Genomic DNA, 25643 nt, shown 5'->3' with positions numbered 1-25643 from the left:
AAATATATTATTCTGTAAGATCTTTTAAAGACTAATACTTTCACTTTGCATATGAAATACAGTTAAAACACTTCCAGTAATTTCTTGAGGGAGGATATGAGCAAGTAAAATCAAAATTGCAAATGATTGTAGTATTATGGACATGAGAATGCACTTATCCTGGTGGCTACCTCTTTTTAATAGTATGAATCAATCATATTAAGGACAGTCATACTTCACAGGATCAAAAATATGATTTCGGTTAGAAGGGATCTTGGGAGTTCTGTAGTCCTGTTCAGTGTAGTCTGGCCTCATGGCTGATGCTAGGTGGCTTTATCCAGTCAGCCCTTGAAAGCCTCCAGTGATGGAGGCCACACAAGCACCCTAGGACCCCTGTTCCACTGCTGAACTGCCCTCATGGGGAGGGACAGGGACACATGACAAAAAAAAAACAAACCCCCAAAAAACATTCCCCCCCATACCCATCAGAATCTCTCTTATTTCAGCATGTGTTACCTCTTGTCCTCCTGCCATGCACTACTGTGAAGAATCACAGAATCATTAAGGTTGGAAAAGACCTTTAAGATCATCAAGTCCAACCATCAAAGAGACTAATTCAGTCTCGTTAATCTTCTCATAGGAGCTGGACAGCTGCTGTTAGGCCTCCCTGAAGCCTTTTATTCTCTGGGCTGAACGAGCCTGGTTCCCTCAGCCTCCTCTCATAGGGCAAGTGCTCCTGTCCCCAACTGACTGGGTGGCCCTGCCACCAAACTCATTTGGTGCCTAGTTTGATGCCTTTCACAGAACATCTAACAAGTTCTGTATAGAAGGAAATAATCACTTCCCCCCAATCTTCTGGTTCTATTCCTGTTAATACAGCCCAGGATACCACTTGTCTTTGCTCACCAGACACACTTCTGGCTCGTGTTCTGCTTTCTGTCTGTCAGACCCCCAGCTAGTCTTAGCCTGGGGTGCCTCCTTCAGATGCAGGACTTTGCCTTTGTCACTGACTTTCATGAGGTTTCTGTCAGCCACTTCCTTCAGCCTTGATGAAGTTGAGGTGACATCTACTCCTCTCCCCTTGTCCTCAAGTCCTGCCATTTTTAACACAGGAGGTGGTGAGGTTGGTCAGGCCATGATTTGTCCTTGGTAAAAATACGCTGACTGTTCCCACTCACCACCTTCCCATGTGTCCAGAAAGGTCTTCCAGGAAGACTTACTCCATAACTTTCCAGGACGCCAAGTGAGGCTAACCAGCTTGTAGTTCCCCGAGTTGAACTTTTAGCCTGTTCTGAAGATAGGTGTAACATTTGCCACTCTCTAATGGTTATGGATTACCAGTGTTCTCCACAACCTGTGATGGTAAAGAACATCCCCACGAGAACTTCAGTTATATCTTGGTTCTCTTGAAAGCAGTGTGTCTGGTCCCATGGGCCTGCATGAGTCAGTTTCACATGTTTGTTTAAAGGTGTGCAGCAAGCCAATTCACAGGCCACTAAAGCAAGCAATGCTTAACAAATCCATCATGGATAGAAGTTAAAGTATCATTTAAGGCAGAAAAACTTTGTCTAATCAATGATTTCAGGGCAACCACTCTATGTAAGCTGCTCCTTGTCAGCAAGATGAGAAATTGTAACCTATTTAATTCTTAGCTTTACACAGTCAACCATAATACCACCCATCATGATCATATGTGATTTTCATGCAATGCATTACTATTCCAATAGAGTGGTTATTGGTTGGGTTTTGTTTTGGGTTTTTTAACCCTTTGAAAGAATCTTATGTTTTGGCTACGATTTTTTTCTCTGAATTATTCTGTCCGTTAGACACTTGGAAGAACTCTAGTAATCATTGAACATCTTTTCATTAGTGTCTTTTTTTTAATTAGCTCAGTACTTTCAAAGGTATTGATATATCCATCATGTTACCTGACAAAAGTAATTTTTACTTCTAAAAAAACCAAACCAGGTGTTAAGAACTGAGTCCCTGCAGCCCATTCAGCTGAGTAGCTGTTGCACATTAGAAAGAAGTTTAGCCAGAAGATTGAGGGGAAGTGACTATTTCCTTCTACACAGAACTTGTTAGATGGTATCTAGAATATTGTGTTTTGGTTCCCCCAGTGCAAGACTGACCTCAAACTACATGAGTTTGGTGGAGGGCCACTGAGACAGTGGGGACTGGAGCACTTGCCCTGTGAGAGGAGGCGGAGAGAACCAAGCTTATTCAGCCAGGAGAATAAAAGGCTTCAGGGAGGCCTAACAGCAGCTGTCCAGCTCCTATGAGAAGATTAACGAGATGGAATTAGTCTCTTCACAGTAGTGCATGGCAGGAGGACAAGAGGTAACACACATGTTGAAATAAGAGAGATTCTGATGGGTATGGGGGGAATGTTTGTTTGTTTTTTTTGTTGTGTGTCCCTGTCCCTCCCCATGAGGGCAGTTCAGCAGTGGAACAGGGGTCCTAGGGTGCTTGTGTGGCACCTGGATTTCAAGGGCTGACTGGATAAAGCCACCTAGCATCAGCCATGAGGCCAGACTACACTGAACAGGACTACAGAACTCCCAAGATCCCTTCTAACCCAATTTACTCGGTTATTCTAAACAACTGTAAAAATTGAAAATAGTTTTGAGAATGTATTTCTTATCTCCCAGCCATCACTCTTTGCTTTTCTAGACTGAGGGATGCCCAGGTTAGAGTCCTTTTATCCTTTTCTACAGTTGGTGATGTGGCTTAGGCTTTTGATTGTACCAGAATACAAAATAGTGTAAATATAAGGAGCTCAAAGTATTATCTTGTAGATGTTTTATGACACGGCTCAATATTCATTTGACTACATGAAGTAGCCTAAAAGGATAGACTGTAATCTAGATTTGTACTGGATCCTTTGCTTGAAATAAATTAATGGCAATTTACTAATATAATAGCCTGTTCATGTATAATTGGAACAGTGACTGTTGCAACAAAGTTGCCATTATGAAAAGCAAAGTGAACTTTTTGTTTTTTTGAATCAGACTGATGCTAAGTTTGGGCCCAGGTTGGTGCAGAGCAAGTATCCTGTTAAGTCTGTCTGTCATCTTGGCCCACCAGATAGGGCGGGAGGTATGGTTGAACAGTTAATGTTTGGCATGAGATCTCATAAACAGCAGAGGAGATGCAAGGAAGATGGGAAGAAACATGCGGCTGAGATCCAGTATCTCTCCAGCTGCTAACAGAGGTACTGAATCCCAGTCACAGGTTAGTAGCTATGTTGGAAGCATGGCTTGGGCATGGTCATGTGGTGCTGGGTAAACCAGCTGAAATTGTGGCTCTCAGAAAAGATTGATTTCCCTTTTCTGCTGCCTTCTGGCTGTGAATGCTTGCTGCTTACTTGGCTTGTCTAGTCACCACACCTTTCTGTGAGGTGCTTTAATTTGTTTAAAATATCAGAAAATTAATCCATATTAAGGGAAAGAAATGGAATAGAAAGCTTATGGAGAAGTCAGCTTGTCATTCCAAGAGCTGGTGGGAGGGGAGTAAGCTGCTATATTGGATAAGCCACGTGTGAAACTGCCCTCAGTTGTGTGTGTTCTGAGCCCTTAGTAGACCTCCACACCCCCATTCTGTGTGAGACATTAACTGTCCTGTTTTAAGGTGAGCAGTACAGACTGCTGGTATTTTACAACCCTTCTTCATACTGCAGTTTTCTTTAAAGTTTAATAAAAGTGTAGTTTGTCTGTAACTTCAGACACAACAATTGCAATTAATCAGCAGTAATGTTACACTTCCAGAACCTGATAGTGATCATAAGTTCTTTCACTAGATCTTCCTCTCCTATGCGATACCACATTTTTCCAGTTTTGAGGTAGATCTGAAACCTACGTGAATTGTTTTAGTAGGATGCTCTGTGTGTGATTTCTAGTCTGAATTCCCTTTTGCTAAATCTCCTGGGCTCTCAAAACTTGTCTCCAGTGTGGTTTGTATTTACTGGGAATAAATGAATTATCTATAGGTCCCACTTTTATAAGTTGTCTCAGTGGATTAAAATTTTCTCTTACTATGCTTTAGGCACTTAGTGGTTGGAATTTTGTATCTTTAAATTGGCTTCCAAAAATTATCTGTACTCATAAGGTAGCTATCATCTTTTACTGTTGCCATATTTGTGAATCATGCAACTCTTTGGGAATAAATTTCCTGAGATTGCATGGATTGTCAATGAATCTCTATTTCAGTCATGCAGTCTGGCAGTGCCAGTTGAGGGAGTTTGTGTCCCAAGTTGCTTGTTTGAATTTGTTCTGTTGTGCTGACAAAACATTCTGTGAAACAAACCAGCCAACTGAGATGGCTGAAAAAGTAATGCTGTCAAGGAAAGTTTTCATAACAGGAGTTGTTTCACAGCAGTTGCTACAATTGAAGGAGTACAGGACTATGAATGATCTTAACATGGCAGTGCTGCTGAGGAAAAAGACACTTGGAAACAAGAGGGAGAGTGCTCTATCTTTTTAACCCTCCAGCCTCTTCACATCTTTCTCTTAACCTTTCTCCATCTTCCTTCTGTAGGATTGCTGTGGAGGTACGGGAGTCAAAGGCACCAAATGAACATTGAAATTTTCTGACCTCTAATAAAGAGATTAGAAAGAATTACAAACAAGTAAAAACTAACAGAAATCTAACTTTTACTTTGATAAACACAGTGCTATACATAGCAAGTTGTCATGGTTCATAAATCAGATGGATTTAGGTAACTTGCCTTCAGGAGGGAGTTTGCCATTCCTGTTCACAAAGAATCACAGTTATCTCCTGTAGCGTATTATAAACTAATATAGAAATGTAGCATATTATAAACTAATTCATTAAGTAGATGAATAGAAGGTCTTCTCCCTGTCTTGCTTGAGAATGTCTATGGCTATGATCCAGACTCCAAGGTGAATAATCAGTGAACATTTTCAGTACTTCACTAGATCAACTTCTCAAGAAATGGTGAAAGTGCACTTCTATTTTGAAGCGTATTTCAACATGCAGACACATTTTACTGACTTGCCCCACTATCTTCTGAAAGATTGTATGGGCATGTAGGTACTTTGCATTTCAAGTGCTTGAGTAAGAATACAGCCACAACATATTGACTAAAGGATGTAAAGCCAAGGTAGGCTGGGCATGCTGTATGACATGCAGTGTAGCTTAGTTGTACAAGTTAAATGAGATAAAGTAGATTTTTTTAAATTGGGTAAGTTTTTCTGTAAAACAAGACATCTGTCAGATATTTTGGAATGAGAAGGGGAGGTGTTTAAGATGACGGGGAAATTGTTACTTAATGGTTACTAATTTTGTTGGTAACTGTAAATGGTATGGTAGGAAGGTGCTATGGAGCTAAGTTTAGGGAAGACTTGAAAGCAATTTTCTGGAAAATGTGGAACCTTTAATTTCAAAATTGGCAAGCAGGAAGTTAATCTGAGTTTACATTTTCACTTAACTTCCAATAGAAATTTTCTTTTAATGGTTGGTGTGACTTTTTGGTGTTCCACTACAGTAAAGAGAGCTGTGGCAAGACAGGCGAGAGAGTTATTAACGTTTTAGGCCTATAGTTTTTACACTGGTCTGCACTGAATTTCTTGTGATTTCTTGTGCAGTCTTTCCAGAAGGCAGTTCAGAGGCACCTACTTCAAGTAACTTATGGCTTGCTAATTAAAGTCAACTTGTTAAAACAGTAGCACTTCCCACTTAATCTCCATCAAAAACATTGAGGCAATGTTTCCCTGAAGAGGAACTTCTTATCCATGTGGAAAGCAACTGTTAAGCTAGCTCCAAGTGTCAGCCTATTGTGATAACTAACCCTATTTTCAGTCTATGTGTTAGATAAACCATAAACTGCCACAGCAGGAGCTACTTCATGAGCTGTTTAATCATCACTTCAGCAGTGCTATCTCCCACAAAGACAGCAATGTGGACAATGGAGAAGTGTCTGCTTTATTGGCTCAGACCTTTACTGTGTGTCAAGATCCTTCAGTGTCTGAAGTAGCTATTGTGAATTTAGGCTGTTGTATAAGTCAATGTATAGACTCAAGTGATTTGTGCCAGAAAATGATGCATGATGCATTTTTGTTGGAATTTGAACAGAGTTATGGGACAAACATCTGTACTTAAAAGAATGTCATATGCTTTTGAAGACCTTTTTAATATAAGACTCAAATAATTGTTGATTTTTAAATGGAAATCTGTACTAGATTATATATAATAAATGAATTGACTGTGTCTTTTTGCTTATTCTATACAAAATCTTTCACACCTTTTTTCCCTCAAGTACTGGAAAAGAAGAGCCAACATTCCTGCCTTTTAGCTGCTTTCTCTAGTCTTTTAAATCAAACCAGATAAAAAGGGGGAAACAAAACCTTTGGACCTCGAGAAGAGAGTAGTCCTGTTAAAACGCTTGTTAAACTGTTTCAAGGTGCACTAGTGAATTAGCTTTAGGTGCTTTGAACTACACATGGCAACTTACAGACCTGTTTAATGTGCTAAATCAAGTTCATAGATGTAATTTGAAGTATCTAAATACTTTAATACTTGGTAATGATGAGTCCTTTCCAAGAAAAGAATTATTGTCTGAGACCAGGTTATAGTTTTACAACTATATCTAGGCTGTTTTGATCAAGCATTGCCTAGCCTTTGAATGTTGCTTGCGTTGTGCTAAGTTGGAGATGTGTGTAGTCAGAAAGGTTTGGGGAACTGAGGAAGGAAAAAAAAGAAGACTTTTTTCCTCTTGACTGGCTGACTTCAGGCACAGTTGTTTCTGAGCCTGTTTGGTACTTGCGTGTATAAATGGTTGTACAGGTGCAAAGGAGAGAGTAGAATGTGATTGCAACAAGTGTTAAGGGCTGGGGCCCTGCTTCAGAGGCCCTTGCAAAAATTTAAGCTACTGTAGAAGATAAGGGGCAAAAGCTTGCAGTGATGTACAAAAGATGGTAAGTTTAAATGATAAAATATTCTAAGGATATGAGGTTACTCAGAATAATGTAGAAAGTGTAGAAGGACTTCAAGCCACTGAGTGACTGTATAATGAATTGGCAAATGAAGTCTCGTACAAAACAGAAATACGCAATGGAAAGAGAAACAGTAGTCTGGGAGCAGTTAGAATGAGAATCTGCAGTTTCTAATAATTCCTTGAAATATTTAACTTGGTGCCTGATTGCAGTGTGTGTGGGAAGGCTACAAATGTTATTAGTTGGAAAGGAGCAAAGAGTAAAAACTGGCCTGGACTGCCATGCTATTATCCTGTTAACAAACTTATTTTGAATACTGCATGCATCGTGTCCCATTTATCAGAGGTTAGAGTAGAACTGGGGAAAAGCAGTGGTAACTCTAAATAGCTTTCATATGAGAAGCAGCAGAATTGGTAGGATATTTTATCTGGGAAATATGGCTGGGTGGGTCTAAATATTGTTACTGGGGCATGAAGGGAGAAGATGGAAAATGACAGTTTAGTTTTCTGATGCAGTGAGGAAGGGTGTCAAATGAAGTGACAAGGTGCCAGCTGTGAAACAAGCCAAAGAAATGCTGCTTTACAGGTTTAACAAAACATGTAGGAAATCCTACTAAGGACTAAAAAAACCCAAATGTTACTCCTTGAGATCTTTGGATCTACAGCTTGTAAGAGACCTAGAGAATATTTGGGAGAGGAGTGCTATTCTAAGTTTTGTCTGTTCTGCTGGTTTTCCCTAGTCACCTGTCTGAATATTTTTCTATTTGGGATCAGGCAGGACTTTAAACTGGTGACCCAGTTGTGGATGAGGATGCCAGTGTTATTGGGCTAGGTGGAACACTTGGCTCATTATGGCTGCTCTTACTCTCATGTAATAGTTTAGATTTACACTGATTATAAATATGCTTAAAACAGCTGTCTTATTTTCTTGTGACTAACCTTCTTGGTTTAAACTGTTTAGTACAAAAATGCTGATTGCTCTCTATAATATTAACTTCGGCATTTTTGCATATTTTTGATGCCATTATAATTCCAGTTTTATTTTCGTATTGAATGTAAACAGTAAACTTTTTAGGGAGAAAGGATTCCCTTCTCTTTGAAATTTTAGACTAACTTCTGTAACACCTCAATAGTAATTCTAATCAAATTATATAGGACATGGATTAATTTACGCATTTTGTTGGTGCTTTGTGATTTAATTCAAATGTTTCTGGTGCTGATAATGTACCTAAGCTGTCTTGAGTGAGGTGAAACTTTGCTCTTTCAATTAACTATCCTGCTTAACTCCCTGCCCTGTCCTTGTATTTGTGTCATAGTTATACATACCTTCAGTTTCTAAAGAGAAAATTTGTTTGGATATAGGAATGGTAACTTTGCTTTATAGTCTCAAATTCTGTCTGTTACTTACAAAGATTCTTTGTGCATTATTTGGTCGTATTTTATAATTTTCTATATTTTAACCCTTTCCTTGCAATGTAGTGTTTGATAGCTAGTCTGATATAAAAGCATATTCATACTTACATATTAATAGGCTATATATTTTGGAATTGTATGAGGAAAAATGATGATTGATTCAAGTAATTTATAATTTTGAGTTTTATGTGTGAAGAAAGGGTGCAAGATCTTCTGTTTTTCCTTCCTTACTCTTTTTCCTCCCTGATCCTAACAGAGAGGAAAACTTATGTTAAATTTCTAATGTAAAATGTAGTAATTCTTCCTGTCCTGGAAACATCTACAGCTATGTTTAGTGGCAAAGCATGATGCTGTGTTGGAGGTACCTGAGTTAATATAGACTTTGAGTTAGCGTAATGCTCAATCTGGTTTCTTTCTCCCTTTCTTTTTTGTTCTGTGTTTGGGTTTTTCTTTGTTTTTCATTCTGAGTAACTAACTGCTGAGTACCATGTTAATTGTCAACTACTGGTCTCCCTGCCAAGGTAATGTAGTTAGAATGGCTTGGGACCTCTTTAGCTTCCCTGGAATTTTAGAAAACTGTCAGTGACCCATGTTTTGCCTAAGTAATCTTCTATTGAATGTTTTTTATGCATTCTTTGATGCTTCTGGTGACTTCATGAAGAATCTCTGAGCTGGAAAGTTTGTATCTCCCCATCCGCCTTTACATTAGTTGGTTTCATACAAGATTTTTCTCTATATAAACTTGTCTCTTTCAAATTTTGTAGACTCCTATAGTAGTGGAAGCACTGCTACTGAAAGTGCTTAAAGTCTGAAAATATGACCAAGTTTCTAGTTACCTGAAGTTCTGGAGTTAGCCAAGTGAGTTCTAGCTGTGAATAATTAAAATATATGGTTTCTTACTCTAACCTAATTCTGATTACCTGTTCTCTTGCTTCCATTACTTTAGAGACTCTACAGTGGTGGGTAATTCACTGGTCCATAAGCGGTCTCCTTTACGTCGAAGCCATAAGAGCTCAGCATCTCTGACCAAGCTGTCGTTACGTGATGGACAGAAAGCCAAAAAGCCACTGTGTAAATTTGAAGAAGGTCAGGATGTCCTAGCTAGATGGTCAGATGGCTTGTTTTATCTTGGAACTATCAAAAAGGTAAATAAATTTTTAATTTCACTGGTGTCTTGCAGTATTGTATGTTGGTTAAATATTACAGTATTATTGTCTCAGTATAAAATACATTCTTCTGTTTAGTCCTTTTACTCATGGCTTCCACTGTATTTTTGTTTTTCAGATAAACAAACTGAAACAGAACTGCTTCATTATATTTGAAGACAGTTCCAAATCCTGGGTTCTCTGGAAGGACATACAAACAGGCAAGAACTTCACTGAAGTAGTCATTGTTTGGTATTTTATTTGCTTAGATTACTACATCTGTTAAAATAAATTATTACATTATGTTCTTGTATCCTAAAGAGTGATATAGTTTAATGTGACCCAGGATCATGAATTGGGCAAATTAAAAAAAAAAAAAAAATCTTTTCAAACAACTGCTTATGATTGCAGTTACTTTTTTTGTTTGTTTTCCCATAACTATATGCAGGGAGAGGAGAACAATTCTAAAAATAATAACATTGAGTTTATTTGGATGAGGATAGAGTATAATACTCTGTCTTAATAGAAAACTCCAGGCCCTAATTTACATTGAGTTTATGTCCTCCTATTATTTTCAGTTGAAACAACATGATGTGGAAAGAAACCAAAGACTGGAAAGTCCTAGGTTTGAATGGAGTTTTAACATTTAAAAGTAACACCATAACTGTTGCACATAAGAAACTGTTACAGATTTTGTAGCATTCATGTGATATAAAGAAATGTGCAATTATCAAGTGAGACATCTATTGTATATTAGCTTTGATTTTTCAGATATTTGGGGAGTAGCTAGTATTTTGATAATCTAATGCTAATGAAGCAGGGATGACAATTTCTGAAAATCAATTACAATTTCCTTATGTAAAGGCAATGAAAATCTTTTGGCTCTTGCTGATTCTTGATGTTTAAACTAAACACTTTATCTGCTAATAGGAGAAGCTTTATATTCATAATAGCAAAAAATCAACTGCTTTATTTCTGAGAAGCTTTTAAAATAGTGCTGCTCTGCTTCTGTATAGTACTAGTTCATGATCTTTGATTCATTTATTGTAACTATCAAACTTTAGTGCATGAGTGTGATAGCGTAGGTTAAGTAACTTGTATTTTAATCCAGATTTTTATGTTGATATGTGGTATAATTGGAGCAAGATGTATTTTTTGTTTCCAGTTTGCAAGCTAACTTTTTTCTTACCTCTACTGTGACCGTGTGCTTTTTGTATGCTTGCAGATATATATAAAAGTAGTAATAACGTATTTCCTAAGAGTGTTGGAGTTTAATATTAAAGCACCTTGGAAAGATCTGTCAAAAAGATACGAACTGAACTGTGCATATATTTACAAGAAAAAAAGCACAAACTACTGTAAATACAACACATATCAGTTGTCCAGATAGAATTTGTTTCTACAAGGTTTTTTAGCCTGCGTTTACATTCTTTATTCTGTTGTTTAATTTTATTGTTGATACTAAGAAACCATGGACTGCATAGTAAATAGGCAATATGTAGCCTATGATAACTGCTAAATATTTGTAACACATACAGTCTGTACAAAATGTCTGAATGAATTTTTGTTAGGAAGTAAGGCTCTGTAACAATGTTTCTACAATGCATGGATCTGTAACTGAAATCATGAAAAAATCCACAGGTGTGGTAACCATTCCAACTGCAGATATAATCTGAAAAAAAAAATCACACTTTCATCTTTGTCTAGGAGCCACTGAAAGTGGGGAAATGGTCTGTACAATATGTCAGGAAGAGTATTCAGAAGCACCGAATGAAATGGTTATATGTGATAAATGTGGGCAAGGTAACTAGTTTTTTTTTCCTATTTACTGCATTTTAAAAGATATTTTGATTTGTTTTATGAAGGAGGATATTTGCCTGGCTATGACTGACTGCTCAACTGATCTTAAATTTTATAGCCCTTAGTGGCTATTAACACCTCAGTGAATAATGATAATCCATGTTAAAGTGACTAACACCTGTTCTGTAAGTAAATTTTATTTTTTCCACTAAGAAAATTTAAAAGACCATTTTGAATGTGATACCAATCTTTTTGATTGGATTTTTGTCACTTAATGATGGATAATGCCTTTATAGTTGCATTAAAATTATATAGTTAATTTTGTGTAAGCTTCTTTTGCCATTTTAATAAACACTTTGGTTGATCATTTTTTATACAGGTTATCATCAGCTGTGTCACACACCAAATATTGATTCCAGTGTGATTGAGTCAGATGATAAATGGCTCTGTCGGCAGTGTGTCTTTGCAACAACAACAAAGGTGTGTTTCTAGAAAAATGTTTCTTAATACATCCCATATTGCATGCAAACTTTGCTTTTGAAGTTGAAACAAAAATAAAAGAAATGGCATTTTTCAGTGATACCTTTTTTAAACTTTGATCTGAATGGAAGTTTCTGTATATTGGGATTTAATATTTATTTTAGAAATAGATGACACTTTTCAAAAATAAATTGAAAGCCAAATGTGCTAGTATTAAAACATAAGTACTGGTGAAAATGTTTTACTTGTTTATAGATAAACTTTCATAACTTTAAAATTAAGGGACTTGAAAGCTTCAGAAATATTTTTTGTTAACTGCTGTATGTGTTTTGGCCCAGAGGGGTGGTGCGCTTAAGAAAGGACCAAATGCCAAAGCACTGCAAGTCATGAAACAAACATTACCATATAATGCAACAGACCTTGAATGGGATGCAGGTCATAAAACCAATGTCCAGCAGTGTTACTGCTATTGTGGAGGACCTGGAGAGTAAGTAAACAGATAATATGTAAGAACTTTTCTCCATAATGCAGCTGCAAACTTTGGCCCCGATCCTGTAGACTTTTACTTGTGAACTTGTTAGTTTGTTTCTATTGTGTGTAGCTATTAAATTTGATGCAAAGTAGAATTTTTTGAATTTTTCTTTTAAAATTCTCATGGGAAATACATTGTTATTGGCTTTCTTTCTCCTATCAGATCTTTTGATTTGTTTAATTGTCATGTGGCCATCACATAACATCAGTCCATTCTACAACAAGCGAGATTTTTTTTTTTGCGTGGCTATTGTTAATGTGTTGAGATTGCATGGAGTTGTCGATTTTCTTGAAATTCTAGGCAGTGTTTTTCTGATGTTAATTCAGCTCTGTCATTAGTAACAAATGTAAATGTATCAAGAGATTAGTTTATTAATTTTGTTGGAACAGACAGTTGTCTGATTCTACCATAACATCATGCCCTGGATTGCAATTATTGGCGGGGGAAAGACTTTTTTTCCTCTTATGGCATTACAGAGTCTTCTGCTGGTTCTTTCTTACAAGAAAGGCAAGAAGAGAACTTCTTAAGCAGGTAGAGATAAATACTCTGGTGTCTGCATGGATGAGTGAATGTCTAAAATAGCATTGAAGATTTGAAGTCCAGGCAAATCAAGAGTCACACAAAGAAGCGAAGCTTTTGTGTTTATACTCACAGGACAGAGCTCTGGTTTGAGAATTTTGCAAACTTGGACAAACATTGCCTTCAGTTTTGCATGGTTTCTCAAGGGAGAAGCTGAAAAAGGGGAAAAAAAGGTGTAAACTATGAAGTTCATTTTGACGATTCAAGTAGTTGAATCCTCAGAACAAATGTTTGTGACTTAATGTGGTTGTGCCATGCTTTGGGAAATAACAAGGAAGCTAATCCGGTATGTGAGAAGGAGCTTATATGGAGTTATTGAATTCTTATTATTGAGAATTAAAAGGTGGCTCTCAGATGAAGTTGAATTTTTATTTTCTTCATTTAATAACTTAATTCATCCTTTTACTAGGCTATCTTTTCTTAGTCGCTCTTTTCTACTAATGATTCATTGTGGAACTCAATGTTACTGAAATATCCCTACAGATGACAGTTTGTTTTATAAACAGCAAAAATTTGTTTGGATCAGGAGATCCCTTGCTATTTAATTTAGATGTAATGAAGAACAATTTTCAGTGACTTTAACACCTTGTTTTTCTTTCTGTTGGTGAAGCTGGTATCTAAAGATGTTGCAGTGCTGCAAATGTAAGCAGTGGTTTCATGAGGCTTGTGTGCAGTGCCTCCAAAAGCCAATGCTTTTTGGTGACAGGTGAGAAACTTAAGCTGTACTTTATGGTTGTCTTGATTTAAAATATGGAGGGAATCTCACATATGAGCTTTTATTAAGGCATCTGTAATACAACAGTATTTTCCAAAAAATGGGGTGTGTTTTGTGTAGAGGATTACATGAAATTAAAGCATGTGTTCAGATGCCAGGAAAATGCAGTTCTTCGTCCTAGTTTAATGAAGGAAGGTGGGGTGATGGAGAGGTAACCAGTGGATAGTTAAATTCAAACTGTTAACTGACTTCACTTTTCTGTGTAAGTCCATTATACTACAGGTGCTGGCTACTGGGAGTTTGGAAGCTTTAAAGCAGACCACTTAGTGGGCCTATAAGTTACATAAGGGCTTTCAAGTTCACATTGTGTAGGTCACTAATTTCTTGTATGCAACAGGCACCATGCTTCAACGTAGGCTGTCAGTGTGTGTGCAGTAGTAGTTCCCTGTACTAACAATATAAGGAACTGGAGAAAACTGGAAGGACAATTAGACTGAGGGGAACTCTGTACATTCTCTGTTCATGTGTGATGAGATGGGACAAAAGGAAATGAAAAAGAGCTCTGGTCTGTGCTTTCATTTTAAGAGGAACGTGGAGCAGCTGAGAGAAAACTGGAGAAGGGAATCAAGGAGTACCTCATTATCTATTATACTTTCTTTTTAGTTGTTGGTTTTGCTGGACTGTTTGTATGAAGGAACTGAGTTAGGACACAGGAATGTATGGGTCCTTTAAACGCATGTTTGCACTGGTGCACAGGTTTCTCCATTCGAGAGAATGGAGTGGGGCTGTGACAGAGCATCTTCACTGATACAGTCACAGGTTGAGGGAATTTCTTAAGGAGTGTGAAACAGTGGTACCAGGATAAAATTGAGGCAGTACTGTGTATCTGGCCAGGCAAGTACCAGCACAGATTGTAGAAGTTGGTAAAGGAAGGAGGATGAAGGGACTCTCAAATATCATATGGCTGGGTCTCTAGTTTGCTTAACTTTAATTTTTTTCATAACTAGTGTCTTAAAATATTAAGAGTATGTGTGTACAGACACCTACCACCCAGACACAAATACACATGTATATGTATGTATTTTTAGGTTTTATACGTTCATTTGCTCAGTTTGCAGTTCTGGACCAGAATACCTCAAACGTTTACCCTTGAGATGGTAAGTATGAATTTAAAAAAAAAAAAAGGATGTGTGTGTGAGCTGAATACATGCTTTGCTTTTCTCTTTGGTGTTTTGATTTGCCTTGCAAAAAAGGAAATCCACTTGCTGTCTTGTTTCCTGAGTTGTTCTTACTGCTTTTATGAACAGGGACAACTTGTCCTTCACAGCTTATCCTTAAATGTAGAGATGTATTGCAATTGTGTGCTCTTGGGATTTATTCCTAGAATTGTTCAGTAAACTAGCAAGCAACTACTCGATTGTTGTATATGTGAAGATTCAAATAGCTGAACAAAGTCTTTTTTGCAGGTTTAGGATCCTGCCATTAGATAAGCCAAATGTTTGGAACTGCTAGAGTACACATCCTGACACATTTTATAATAGTTTCCTTGATTAGACTTAATGGTTAGTTGTAGTTTGAACTCTTTGAACTAACCCATATTAGAAATTATATCCAGTTTAGTGGGTACATGCACTAACAAATATATGGTGGAAATTACCTTGTTAAATGTTAATTCACCAAAATACTTGCATGAATTCAGAATTGATACATCCAAGTGTGAATTTGGACTTACTTAAATATCCCATGGTTTAGACCAGTTTTGGAGTTTAAAAGAACATCATGACAATGAGATGAAGCAAAGATGACAGTAAGATTCAAAGCAGAAGGAAACACTTGAAGAAAAATGACAGGAGACTTCATAGTGGTGTTCCCTGGATCAAGTGTTTTAAGTAGTGTTTTGTGTTCCTCTAATTATATCGTGCTAATATTTTTACTGAATTATTTCAAAGAAAAGCAATTGGAAGAAAACAACTTGTTCTGGTTTTTATTCATGTATTTCTGAATTCTAGGGTAGATATAGCACATCTATGCCTTTACAACCTAAGTGTTATTCATAAGAAGAAATACTTTGATTCGGAGCTTGAACTCATGGCCTACATTAATGAAAACTGGGATAGATTGCATCCTGGTGAGGTAAGTAAGCGGAATACTCTCTTGTTTTTCCTCAGAGTGCATACATATGTCCTGAAAGATAGTGACCTATCAACTGTTTTATTCTGGATGTTAAATCCTTTATATTACCTTAAAATCTGGAAATAAAGATGGTCTCCTCATTAATTTTCTGGCAGAAATAGAATGCTTTTTAAGTGCTGTACACTTTTCTGAGCTGTAAAAGTTCTGAAGTGGTCCATGTAACTGTTATTTTAATATTTCATTATTTGTATGGCAACTTTATTTATACTCAACTGTTTATTCTGTCATATATAAGTATTTTCCTTTTCTTTAATTTTATAATTGTCTCATAGTTCTTTCATATTTTCATTTGTGCAGACTAGAAAATCTAAATGTAGAACTGAATGCAGATTATATTGCGTATGAAGATATCTTCAAAGTCTCTAAGATGTAACACTTAAATTATTGTACACAAACATTTCCTTTTTCTTCCCTCTTCCAAACATGGGGGTGATCAGTTTCTGTCCAGGTCTAAAGATTGTTTTGGTCCTTTTCCAGGTGATTCTGCTGCTTGTCAAGGCATCTTGGTTTTAGTTCACTGCTCTACTAGTTATTTTTCCAGCTATTTGATTTACTGGGCAGTTATTTTAGCATAAAAGGAAATCCATTTCCCCAGGCAGACTGACTTCATATTTAATCAAGAGGAGCAGTGTAGATACTTGTTTCTGCATGTAAGGTTGGACGCAAAATTTATGTCTAAATTTAAATTGGCATACTGCTCGTAGAATAGGCATTTTTTTGTGCATGAAAATTGTTTAGGGTTTTAAACTTTTTTTAATATAGGTTGCATGTAACTGCTTTGAAACTTTCTTATGAGTACATCCTACCTTTTGCAGTTCATTAAATTCATACATCTGTTACCCATTTTTGCTAGCAGACACAATTTGAGAATCAAATGTATGTTCTTGGTTTAAATGAGTAACTTTTTCATAAATAATGGAAAGTAGTTTAAAATAAATGTTTAGATTATGAGTGTCAATAGTTAGAAACACAAGTAAACACTCAAGCATTACTGAAAAAGGACAATTAGTGTTATGAGTAGACACCTGGTTTACATTGGGATGTATGGCATCTCCTAACTAAGTCATATCAAGTCAATGATTCTATCATTAAGTCACAACCTTTAAAAAAAGGCTGCACAAAATGTAATTATCACACCATCTTTTCAATAGAATGAAATGTTCTGGCTATCTTGCGTTCAGTTTAACAAATATGCAAGTGTTATTTGACTGTTCTCTTACTATTGAGGGAAATGCAGAAGAAATTAATGTTTGTTTATTTCACATGATATAATTTTCTTTAGATTTAACATAATTTCATGTCAGAATGGCCTGTCAGAGCAGTTGTGGTGTAGATGAGGAGAGTGGAGCTATCTAGTTCCAAGCCATTGACTTGGAGCACACATGCCATTTTGAAGAAGTTGAAAGGCTACAGTCCTCTTTGTGCTCTTCCTTCCTTCTTCTGCTTTGAATCCATGCATGGTCAATCTATGTGAAAAACACATAACTAAGGAGAAGGGAAGAGAGGGGAGATCCAGAACAAGGAAACTCACTTCTTTAAGTGGTATTTTCAATTCCTGAATCAGTATTTCTACACCTTCAAAGAAATTACTACTTTTAAGTCTGAAGACTACATTTTTGAAGGGGTGGATTTTGAATAAAAGCTGTGTTGAGGAAATCTTCAAGACTTTATTCTGAAAAGATTCTGAATGTCTGTCACTAAGTTGGGAAAAATCGTGTCTTGCAAAATTTGAGGCAAATTCATTTTACTACTTCAGTTAATCTGGTTTCTTTATCAAACAGAACTTAGTTGTGGAAGGGAAAAGATATACAACATAATGGTTTTAAGGTTTTTGTAATATTCTTAGCTTGCCAATGTTAGAAATTAAACTTTGGTTTCTTTCTCTAGCTGCTTATAATTGAATAAGAAGAAAAGGTTTTTAGCCATAGGTAAGATAGAAGTAAATGGTGGAATTATCAGACCTTCAAAGCCAATAATACTTAGCATGTTATTATTGAGGATGCAATAAATATATGGCAGTTTTTTATAGTTAAGTGCTGCAGAGTTGCAAGACCTCTAAATAGCAACGAATTGTACTGAATTGTATGGTAAAGATGTGTAACAGGTGTTACTTTCTTTGGCTAAAATTGGTTGAACACAGCTCTTTGTTAGGTATACTGACTGTGAATCTTGCCCAAAATTGTGTTAAAAGGTTAAGGTTTATGAGTATATTTTCTCTTTTATTTAGCTGTTGGCACATTTAATCCTTTGAGCATCTCTTTCTGTCCTGTTTGGTCAGAATTGTATTCTTTAGAAAATGGTTGAAGGTGTGGGTGTTCGTTTTTTTGAGCTGCAAATGCTGTACAGTCTGCTCTGTAGTATTCATACTAATAGTGAAACTTAAATTGTTTGTCAACTCTAAAGGTAAATTTACTGCAGACCCAATTGGATATAAATTCTGGAACATTTTGGCATGGCAACTGGAAATATGGTAGCTTCACTGGAATTTAAAAATAGCTGTCTAAATATAAAAATATTTAATTTTAAATTCTATTACATAACTGTTGTGTTCACTTCTTTATAGTTACCATCATACTTATCCTGCTTTATATCTCTAATTCATAAGTATGCCATTTTTCAGAGGAAGATTCCATGTTTTGGTAGCTTGATAGACACTGGCTACTTCAGGCTTTGGTGCAAGAAGGGGGGTTAGACTGGGTCTTACCAAAAGGGGCTTGAAAATGGATTTACTTTTTTTAAAATGCTAATAGCTTTTCTGGGCCTCTCCCATTTTCTTGTATCATTTTGAGTAATGGTGGCAAAAATGGGAATTGGGTTCTGTGGCAGGGTTTTGGTTAAAATCATCACCATTAAAATAACTTTTTGTGTCAATATAGTTATCTTCTGCTTGCAATCTCAATTAATTTGGGAGTACATAATGCCACAGAATAATTCTTCTAGCAGTCTTGGGAGGCCATGCTAGCATCATGTTCTTAAGAGTATACTAAAATTCTTTGAGATGTTTTTCTTGCACTTCTTACAAGTGAAACTCAAATTCTTTGGCCTGGGCTTGATCCTGGTATGAATTCTGTGGATGTAAATCACAGAATATATGGGAAAATGATTAATATCCTTTGGGTTAAGTAGTTTCCACAGCTAATACTTCATAAATGTACTTCACATCCAAATCTGTAGTTACAGTAACTCAAAGTAACTGAAATCTTTCTAAAAGAATTTGACAGGTTAAATGATTTCTTAATACTTCACAGCTGGCAGATACACCAAAATCTGAAAGATATGAGCATGTACTGGAGGCATTAAATGATTACAAGACCATGTAAGTTATTGGTACTTCTTGTTTTAAATGTTGTTTGCCTGTTTAATCTGATGTAGGTTACAGTCTTCAGTCTCCTTTGCTCAGTCTATATGATAATCGTTTTGGCTGCAGATAACATTTAGATTTTAAATATTGTTTCAAACTACAACATTACATAACTACTTGAGTGGAACCCAGATCATAAGAAATTTATTTTAACTTCCATCCTCTTTCCACTTCACAGTTCTCATTTGAGAGTGAGGATTGTGTTAGGGGAAAGACGGGAATGAAATAGCAATAGAATGAATATTCTAATTTGCTTAGCTTTGTTTTGCATGTACACTGTTATTTTTAAAATTGCTTTCTCTGGGCTGAGAATTTTAACAATTAATTTAAAATCATCTAGGTTTATGTCTGGAAAAGAAATAAAGAAAAAGAAGCATTTGTTTGGCTTGAGAATTCGTGTTCCTCCTGTGCCACCAAATGCTGCTTTAAAGGCTGAGAAAGAACCAGAAGGAACTTCTCATGAGTTCAAAATTAAAGGCAGAAAATCATCTAAACCAATCCCTGATGTGAGGTAAAATAACCCAGTTATTCTAGCAATGTTGTGGTAAATTGGGGCTACTTTGGGTATATTTTTTGGTGCCTACAAAAAAAGACCTTTTCATTTTATTTTTTTTTAAATAACTATAAAGGTGGACTATTTGTGAGAACAAGGTCTTCGAACAAATTTACTTAGTTTTCTGTTAGGATTCTGCTAAAAAGAACCCCCAAAAACCCAACATGAAATTTAGCAGTAAGACCAATAGAAAATATCCCAACTTTGCTATTTGGGAAACAAAATCTCTTGCCTTTCTGGAGCTCTTATGCAATAATCTAACTAGAATTCTAAATAGGAAGTATGATGTGAAGTTGTAATTTGTATTAATAAATGTGCCATCTTTTTTACCAAGTGTGATCATATGAATAAACAACATGTAATACTTGTTTCTTCCCCTTCCACATTAGGGAATCAGTAATGTAACTATAAAGATCTTGTATCTGTTTATGTTATTCTAGAGGCAAAGATACGTAGTTTTGTACCTGACAGTTTTGATTTACCAGAATAACCTTATTTAGCACTGTTTTAGCAATAGAAATCTAACTGTGTATTCATTGCCAAAGGAAAACATGTATTGAATGAAAATTATCTTCAATAATACAGAACAAAATATAAACTTTCTTCTAGGGAATTAAGTAATGGTATAGAAAGAAAGGGGAAAAAAAAATCAGTAGGTCGTCCACCTGGTCCCTATACAAGAAAGATGATTCACAAAACTCCAGAGTCATCTCCTCTGGTAAGGTTTTAGATATTCTCCCCCCTTTTCCCTCTAAATGGATTATAATTTTTGAAGAAAAACATAACCAGTTAATCTGAATCATGGTATTGCCCCATTCACCCTCACACAAAATTCATACAGCAATAAAAACTGAATTTGAAGTACTTTTTTTTTTTCCCCACCCCCCGCTTTAGGATAATGAACCAGTTCCAGTGATAGAGAACCCAGCCTTGGAATTACCTTGCACTGTTGGGTAAATTTAAAAAAAAAAATAAACCTCTGTAAAACGTTATAATACCATGTCACTTTTCTGTTTGTTTCTGAAATGTCAGCCCAGTTTTTAATATAAGTTTATTTTCATTACATGGCAACCCTGTTATCTTGCATATCAGGAAATCTGATGGAACTGCACATTCATCCAATACCTCAGATGTGGAATCCACAGGTGCTGCCAGTATGAAAGAAACTACCTCATCTAGCATTTCCAGACATTATAGGTAATTATTCAATTACTCTGTCTGTTATAAAGATTAAGATTTGCAATATATTCATTTTGATAAAATTTTCTGAAAGGGGAGACAGGAAACAATTGGTTCAGTAATATGTCACCCTTAGTAAACAGAAGTTGCAGGGAACCTGCAAGAGAGATCTTGCCAAAGCATGACATGTAATGTTCTGAGTCTGGCTTCTTGAAACCTGAGGTTCTGTTCTACTTCCAGTCAGTTCTGAACCTTTTGGCTAACTTCCATGAAATCTGATTCAGGTAGTTCCAAAGAAATTACAGTCTAACAAGATTCATGAAGATAGACAACTTGGATGAGAGAGAGACCCAAACCAGCAACCCATACTTAGAGAAAGGCAGACAATTTTCTAATCATCTGGGGTGTAGTCATTGCCAGTGCTGTTTTGGTTTTCTTTTGTTGAAGCTTTAGTAAAACAAAGGAGATAAGGTACGAGGTTGACTTAAGTTAGGAGGCAGCTGTAGTAGGCATGAAATAGAGGTAAGGGTATTGCAGAACTGATGGGAGAATAAATAGAGAACTGAGGATATTGCGAAGGGGTATATAACATTGAGGATGTGTTAATTCACTGGGATTTGGAGTAATGAGCAACTGAGACTCAGTAGAGCTATAAACTGCATGGAAGAAATCTAAAGAAATAGGACAGAAGAAAACAAGTCTTTGTTAGTTCTGCATACAACACAGGGGTGTTTGTGCTCGCTAACTACTGTTCTTTGTTGATGTAAAATATGTAGTTAAATTACACTTACTGAAAAGAATTAAACTCCATAAGCACTTCCTGAGCTTAGTTTCCTAATGAAGGCCACAAAAGAACTGATGTGCACCCTGAATTAATTTTAGCAGCTTTTGTTTTTGTAGGTTTGTGTATTCATGTTAAAGAATAGTAAGTATACTGTGATTTTTCTGCAGTCAATAGAGCATGAAAAATTTTTGGCACTGTCTTCATAAATAAATTATTAACTACAATCAACTTTTCTGCAAATAAATTGTTACTTGAACTTTTCCCTCTCAAGTTCGGCAAACAAATTTCTCTTTTATTGAGGTACATGGATCCTCAGTCTACTTATTTTGTCTCCTCTCTTTCTGGTTCATGCTATCAAGTGCTTTCATGAGTAATTTTTATGTTTACTGCTACAAATAGTCTGTCTTCAAAAACTCATGTTTAACTCATAGACTTCTGAAGTTGTTACCGAAGGACTTAAGTCACTGTTTTGTATTTCTGCTCTTTATTCCATTTTCTTTCTTAATGTTAAAAAGATTTGCTTTTTTCCTCAGTATGTTACATAGCAATGAGTATTGAACATCAAAGTTCACATACCATTTAATGTAGGACTTTATCAAACATGTTTTAATATGTGCAAATTATAAATCCTTATGTAAAAACTTATATCTGTATCTTGGACACTTTTAATATTTGGATGATGGTTTATTCTTGGATAATGTCAGAAGCTTCTTTTGTCATTACCAGATATAAATCTGTGTGAATTTTGGATATACATATTTTACTGGCTACATATAATAAATCTTCCTTTCCACAGGCTGCAGTTCTTCATGAACTGCTCCAGCCTGGGTCCCTTCCACAGGGTTCAGTCCTTCGGAACAGACTACTGCAGTGTGGGTCCCCCATTGGTCACAAGTCCTGCCAGGAAACCTGTTCCAGCATGGGTTTCCCACAGGGTCACAGCCTTCTTTCGGGAATCTACCTGCTCTGGTGTAGGTTCCTCCATGGGCTGCAGGGGGAGAGCCTGGCTCACCATGGTCTTCACCATGGGCTGCAGGGGAATCTCTGCTCCCGTGCCTGGAGCACCTCCTGGTCCTCCTTCTGCACTGATCTTAGTGTCTGCAAAGCTTATGCTCTCACATATTCTCCCTCCTCTCTCCAGCTGCAGTTCCCATTGCACAGTTTGTTTTTTTTCCCTTCTTAAATCTGTTCTCCCAGAGACACTGCCACTGTCACTGATGGGCTCGGCCTTGGCCAGCGACAGGTCTGTCTGGGAGCTGGCTGGCACTGTTTCTGTTGGACATAGGAGAACCTTCTAGCAGCTTCTCACAGAAGAGTAGCCCTCTAGCTACCAAAACCTTGCCATGCAAGTTGTTGCAGACTTCTCAAAACAGTTTTTTAAAATTTGCTTAAGCAAAAAAATTTGATTAAGCTGTATCAAAATAGTACTCTTAACCTATCTAGGCATAGGCTTTATCATTTATCATTTAACTAATCTTTCTGACATTTAGTTAAATTAGTACTATTTTCCTTATGTAAATCTTTATCTTGCAAGTGTCATTTATAGTCACATATCTATAGGCAATGAGTATTTTTAGTACTGAAAAATAGAACAAAATTATGAATTGAATGGAGATAACTGGCGATAAAGCATACATTTTGAGTAAGTTCTTTGGAGTTAATGCTGGATTTTTTTGTTTTGTGTTTAAGTAGTTTATCTGACTCGAGAAAAAGGACTCGTACAGGAAGAACTTGGCCTGCTGCAATACCACATTTGAGAAGAAGAGGTCGCTTTCCACGAAAAGCACTCCAGACTCAAAATTCGGAAATTGTAAAAGATGATGAGAGCAAGGAAGATTACCAGTATGATGAACTCAATACAGAGATACTTAACAACTTAGCAGATCAGGAGTTACAGCTCAATCATCTAAAGAACTCGATTACTAGTTATTTTGGTGCAGCGGGTAGAATAGCTTGTGGGGAAAAATACCGTGTTTTGGCTCGTCGGGTGACACTTGATGGAAAGGTGCAGTATCTTGTGGAGTGGGAAGGAGCAACTGCATCCTGACTGTAGGACTGAACATTATGTTCACTGCACTGTCATCTGTAAGTACAGTTCATAATGCAGAGCCACGAGAGAAACGTGTCTTTAAATGTGTTTCTAAAAACAAAACAAAACCAGTTTAGCCTTAACATGTAATTGTTATCATTACAGCTCTTGTGATAAAGACTTATCTTTTTAAATCTGATCTGAAACTTAAATTTTTTAATCTGAACATTGTTAGATTGTTTTAGGTTGGGATATTTTGGGTTGCAATTGCTTAAAAATGTGCATGGTGTTTTAAAAAAAAGACATTTTCTAGAGAACATTCCATGAATACAGTTATTGTGATTTAGAGAAAATATTATGTAGATAGCACAAATCTTTGAAAAATTTTGGTTTGTTTTCTTACCCAAATGTTTGCAGAAATGTATTTCTATTTCAATACTTTCTAGATTTCATAAGTGCAGTGTATATAATGCCTACTGAAGACTGTAAAATACTGAAGTTTTCTTTCAAAGTGTAAGAAAAAAAAGAAAAATATATTGAGCCTGTAAATTGCTCTGTGACCAGACTTCATTGTTGTCTTAATATATTCTTTGTGTGTGTGTGTGTGCGCCTGTGTGTGTATATACATATGTATATATGCTCACACATACTTGTGCGTGTATATATATGTGTGATTGTGACCTATGCAATACAAATTATGGGATTGGGCAGCTTCTGAGAATACATCCCATAATTCTTTTTTCAGGAATAGTTGCCAGTATTTACACAGCAGCATTTCTTCTCAGGCTTATTGGGTGCTGTTGCTTTCTGTGTACTAAGGAAAAGTGTCAAACCAGTGCAGCGTGTTCTGGCAATGGGTGCAGTCATTGATGTTCATATGCTCTAGGTAATATAGTCCATTATTTTCCATGTGAATTAACTGTTAAAAAATAATGCAGGATCTGAACATTTTGAAATTAACTCTGCTAAAGATAACCATTTGAAAGATATTATGGTACACTGTAAATCTTGTGTCCTAGTTATAAACTAAGTTGTCAGGAGTCACACACAAGATTCTTTCATATCTGTAGAAACAGTCGTGTTTTGATAAGCATAATATGAAAAAAGTGTATTATTGCACAGGGTCAACAAACAGTTTGTTGCCATTTGAAATAACATTACTGATTCTACTACAACATTACCTCTTTTGTTTTTTTTAAATGTACCAAGTTTTAAATTGATAAGTTTATTTTACTTGTTTTAAAAAAAAAAAAGTCAAATAAGTCTTTTGCCAGTATTAGATGTTTTTTCTTTGCTACTTTTGAGGGGGTTTTAGCCAAAGAGTAAACAGAGGAATATTTTTACTTTGGTGGCTATTCACTGTACTGCATAAGGTTAGTTTTCTTATATGCTTACAGTTTACCACCAAAATAAAATTATGTAACATTTAGAAATGACAGAGTGGTTCAAAGTGTACTGCCTGGGATAGTACTTATTTATTCCATTACTTGACTGTTTGACTTTTTCTGCTGGTCTTGAACATCTTGAAAAGGTGATTTTTTTTTTTTAAATTTTTTTCCTGTCACCTTATAGCCAAAGGAAGCAGAGAAAGCTTTTTATCCTGTGCTTGGTTTATAGCTGGCCAGGTAATATTAGCTTTATAAAAATGCTAATTAAAAACTGCCAGTTCTGTTTACCTTCACTAAAATGTGGTTTTTTTCCTCACACCCTCAGCTATTAATTTAATGTTGCCTTGCCTATAGCTGCAATATTTTGATAACACAGCAACTTCATGTTAATTTTTGAATGTTTATATCTTGGGATAATGCAAAATGTAAAGCCTTTGTAACCTTACTCACACCATCTGTATCTCTTTATTGTTTCACTTTACCAGAGTCCTTTAATTCTAACTGAACACCAGCAGTATTTTTCGTAACGTTTCATTTAAAGATAAATATTGGAATGTACTT

The 25643-nt window shown here is 36.1% G+C and overlaps 1 protein-coding gene across 2 annotated transcripts in view; it reads left to right on the top strand.

The window, feature by feature from the left end:
- Positions 1-23986, top strand: part of MTF2 (metal response element binding transcription factor 2) — a 26188-nt gene extending 2202 nt beyond the window's left edge. The window contains exons 2-15 of one of the 2 annotated variants that reach the window (XM_010292950.1): positions 9291-9489; positions 9629-9710; positions 11197-11292; positions 11669-11769; positions 12108-12256; positions 13491-13586; positions 14684-14752; positions 15605-15728; positions 19037-19104; positions 19490-19660; positions 20312-20420; positions 20597-20655; positions 20795-20899; positions 23355-23986. In XM_010292950.1, coding sequence (XP_010291252.1) covers positions 11217-11292; positions 11669-11769; positions 12108-12256; positions 13491-13586; positions 14684-14752; positions 15605-15728; positions 19037-19104; positions 19490-19660; positions 20312-20420; positions 20597-20655; positions 20795-20899; positions 23355-23712 — 1485 coding nt within the window. In that variant the 5' untranslated portion in view covers positions 9291-9489; positions 9629-9710; positions 11197-11216 and the 3' untranslated portion in view covers positions 23713-23986. Of the gene's footprint in view, positions 1-9290; positions 9490-9628; positions 9711-11196; positions 11293-11668; positions 11770-12107; positions 12257-13490; positions 13587-14683; positions 14753-15604; positions 15729-19036; positions 19105-19489; positions 19661-20311; positions 20421-20596; positions 20656-20794; positions 20900-23354 lie in introns of those variants that run through there. The other variant, XM_010292951.1, reaches the window with a different exon arrangement.
- The last annotated feature ends 1657 nt before the right edge of the window (positions 23987-25643 follow it).

Source organism: Phaethon lepturus, unplaced genomic scaffold, assembly GCF_000687285.1.
Source record: "Phaethon lepturus isolate BGI_N335 unplaced genomic scaffold, ASM68728v1 scaffold4588, whole genome shotgun sequence".
Taxonomy (NCBI): domain Eukaryota; kingdom Metazoa; phylum Chordata; class Aves; order Phaethontiformes; family Phaethontidae; genus Phaethon; species Phaethon lepturus.
The sequence above is the reverse complement of the archived record's forward strand: the minus strand, read 5'-3'. Positions and strand labels throughout refer to the sequence as shown.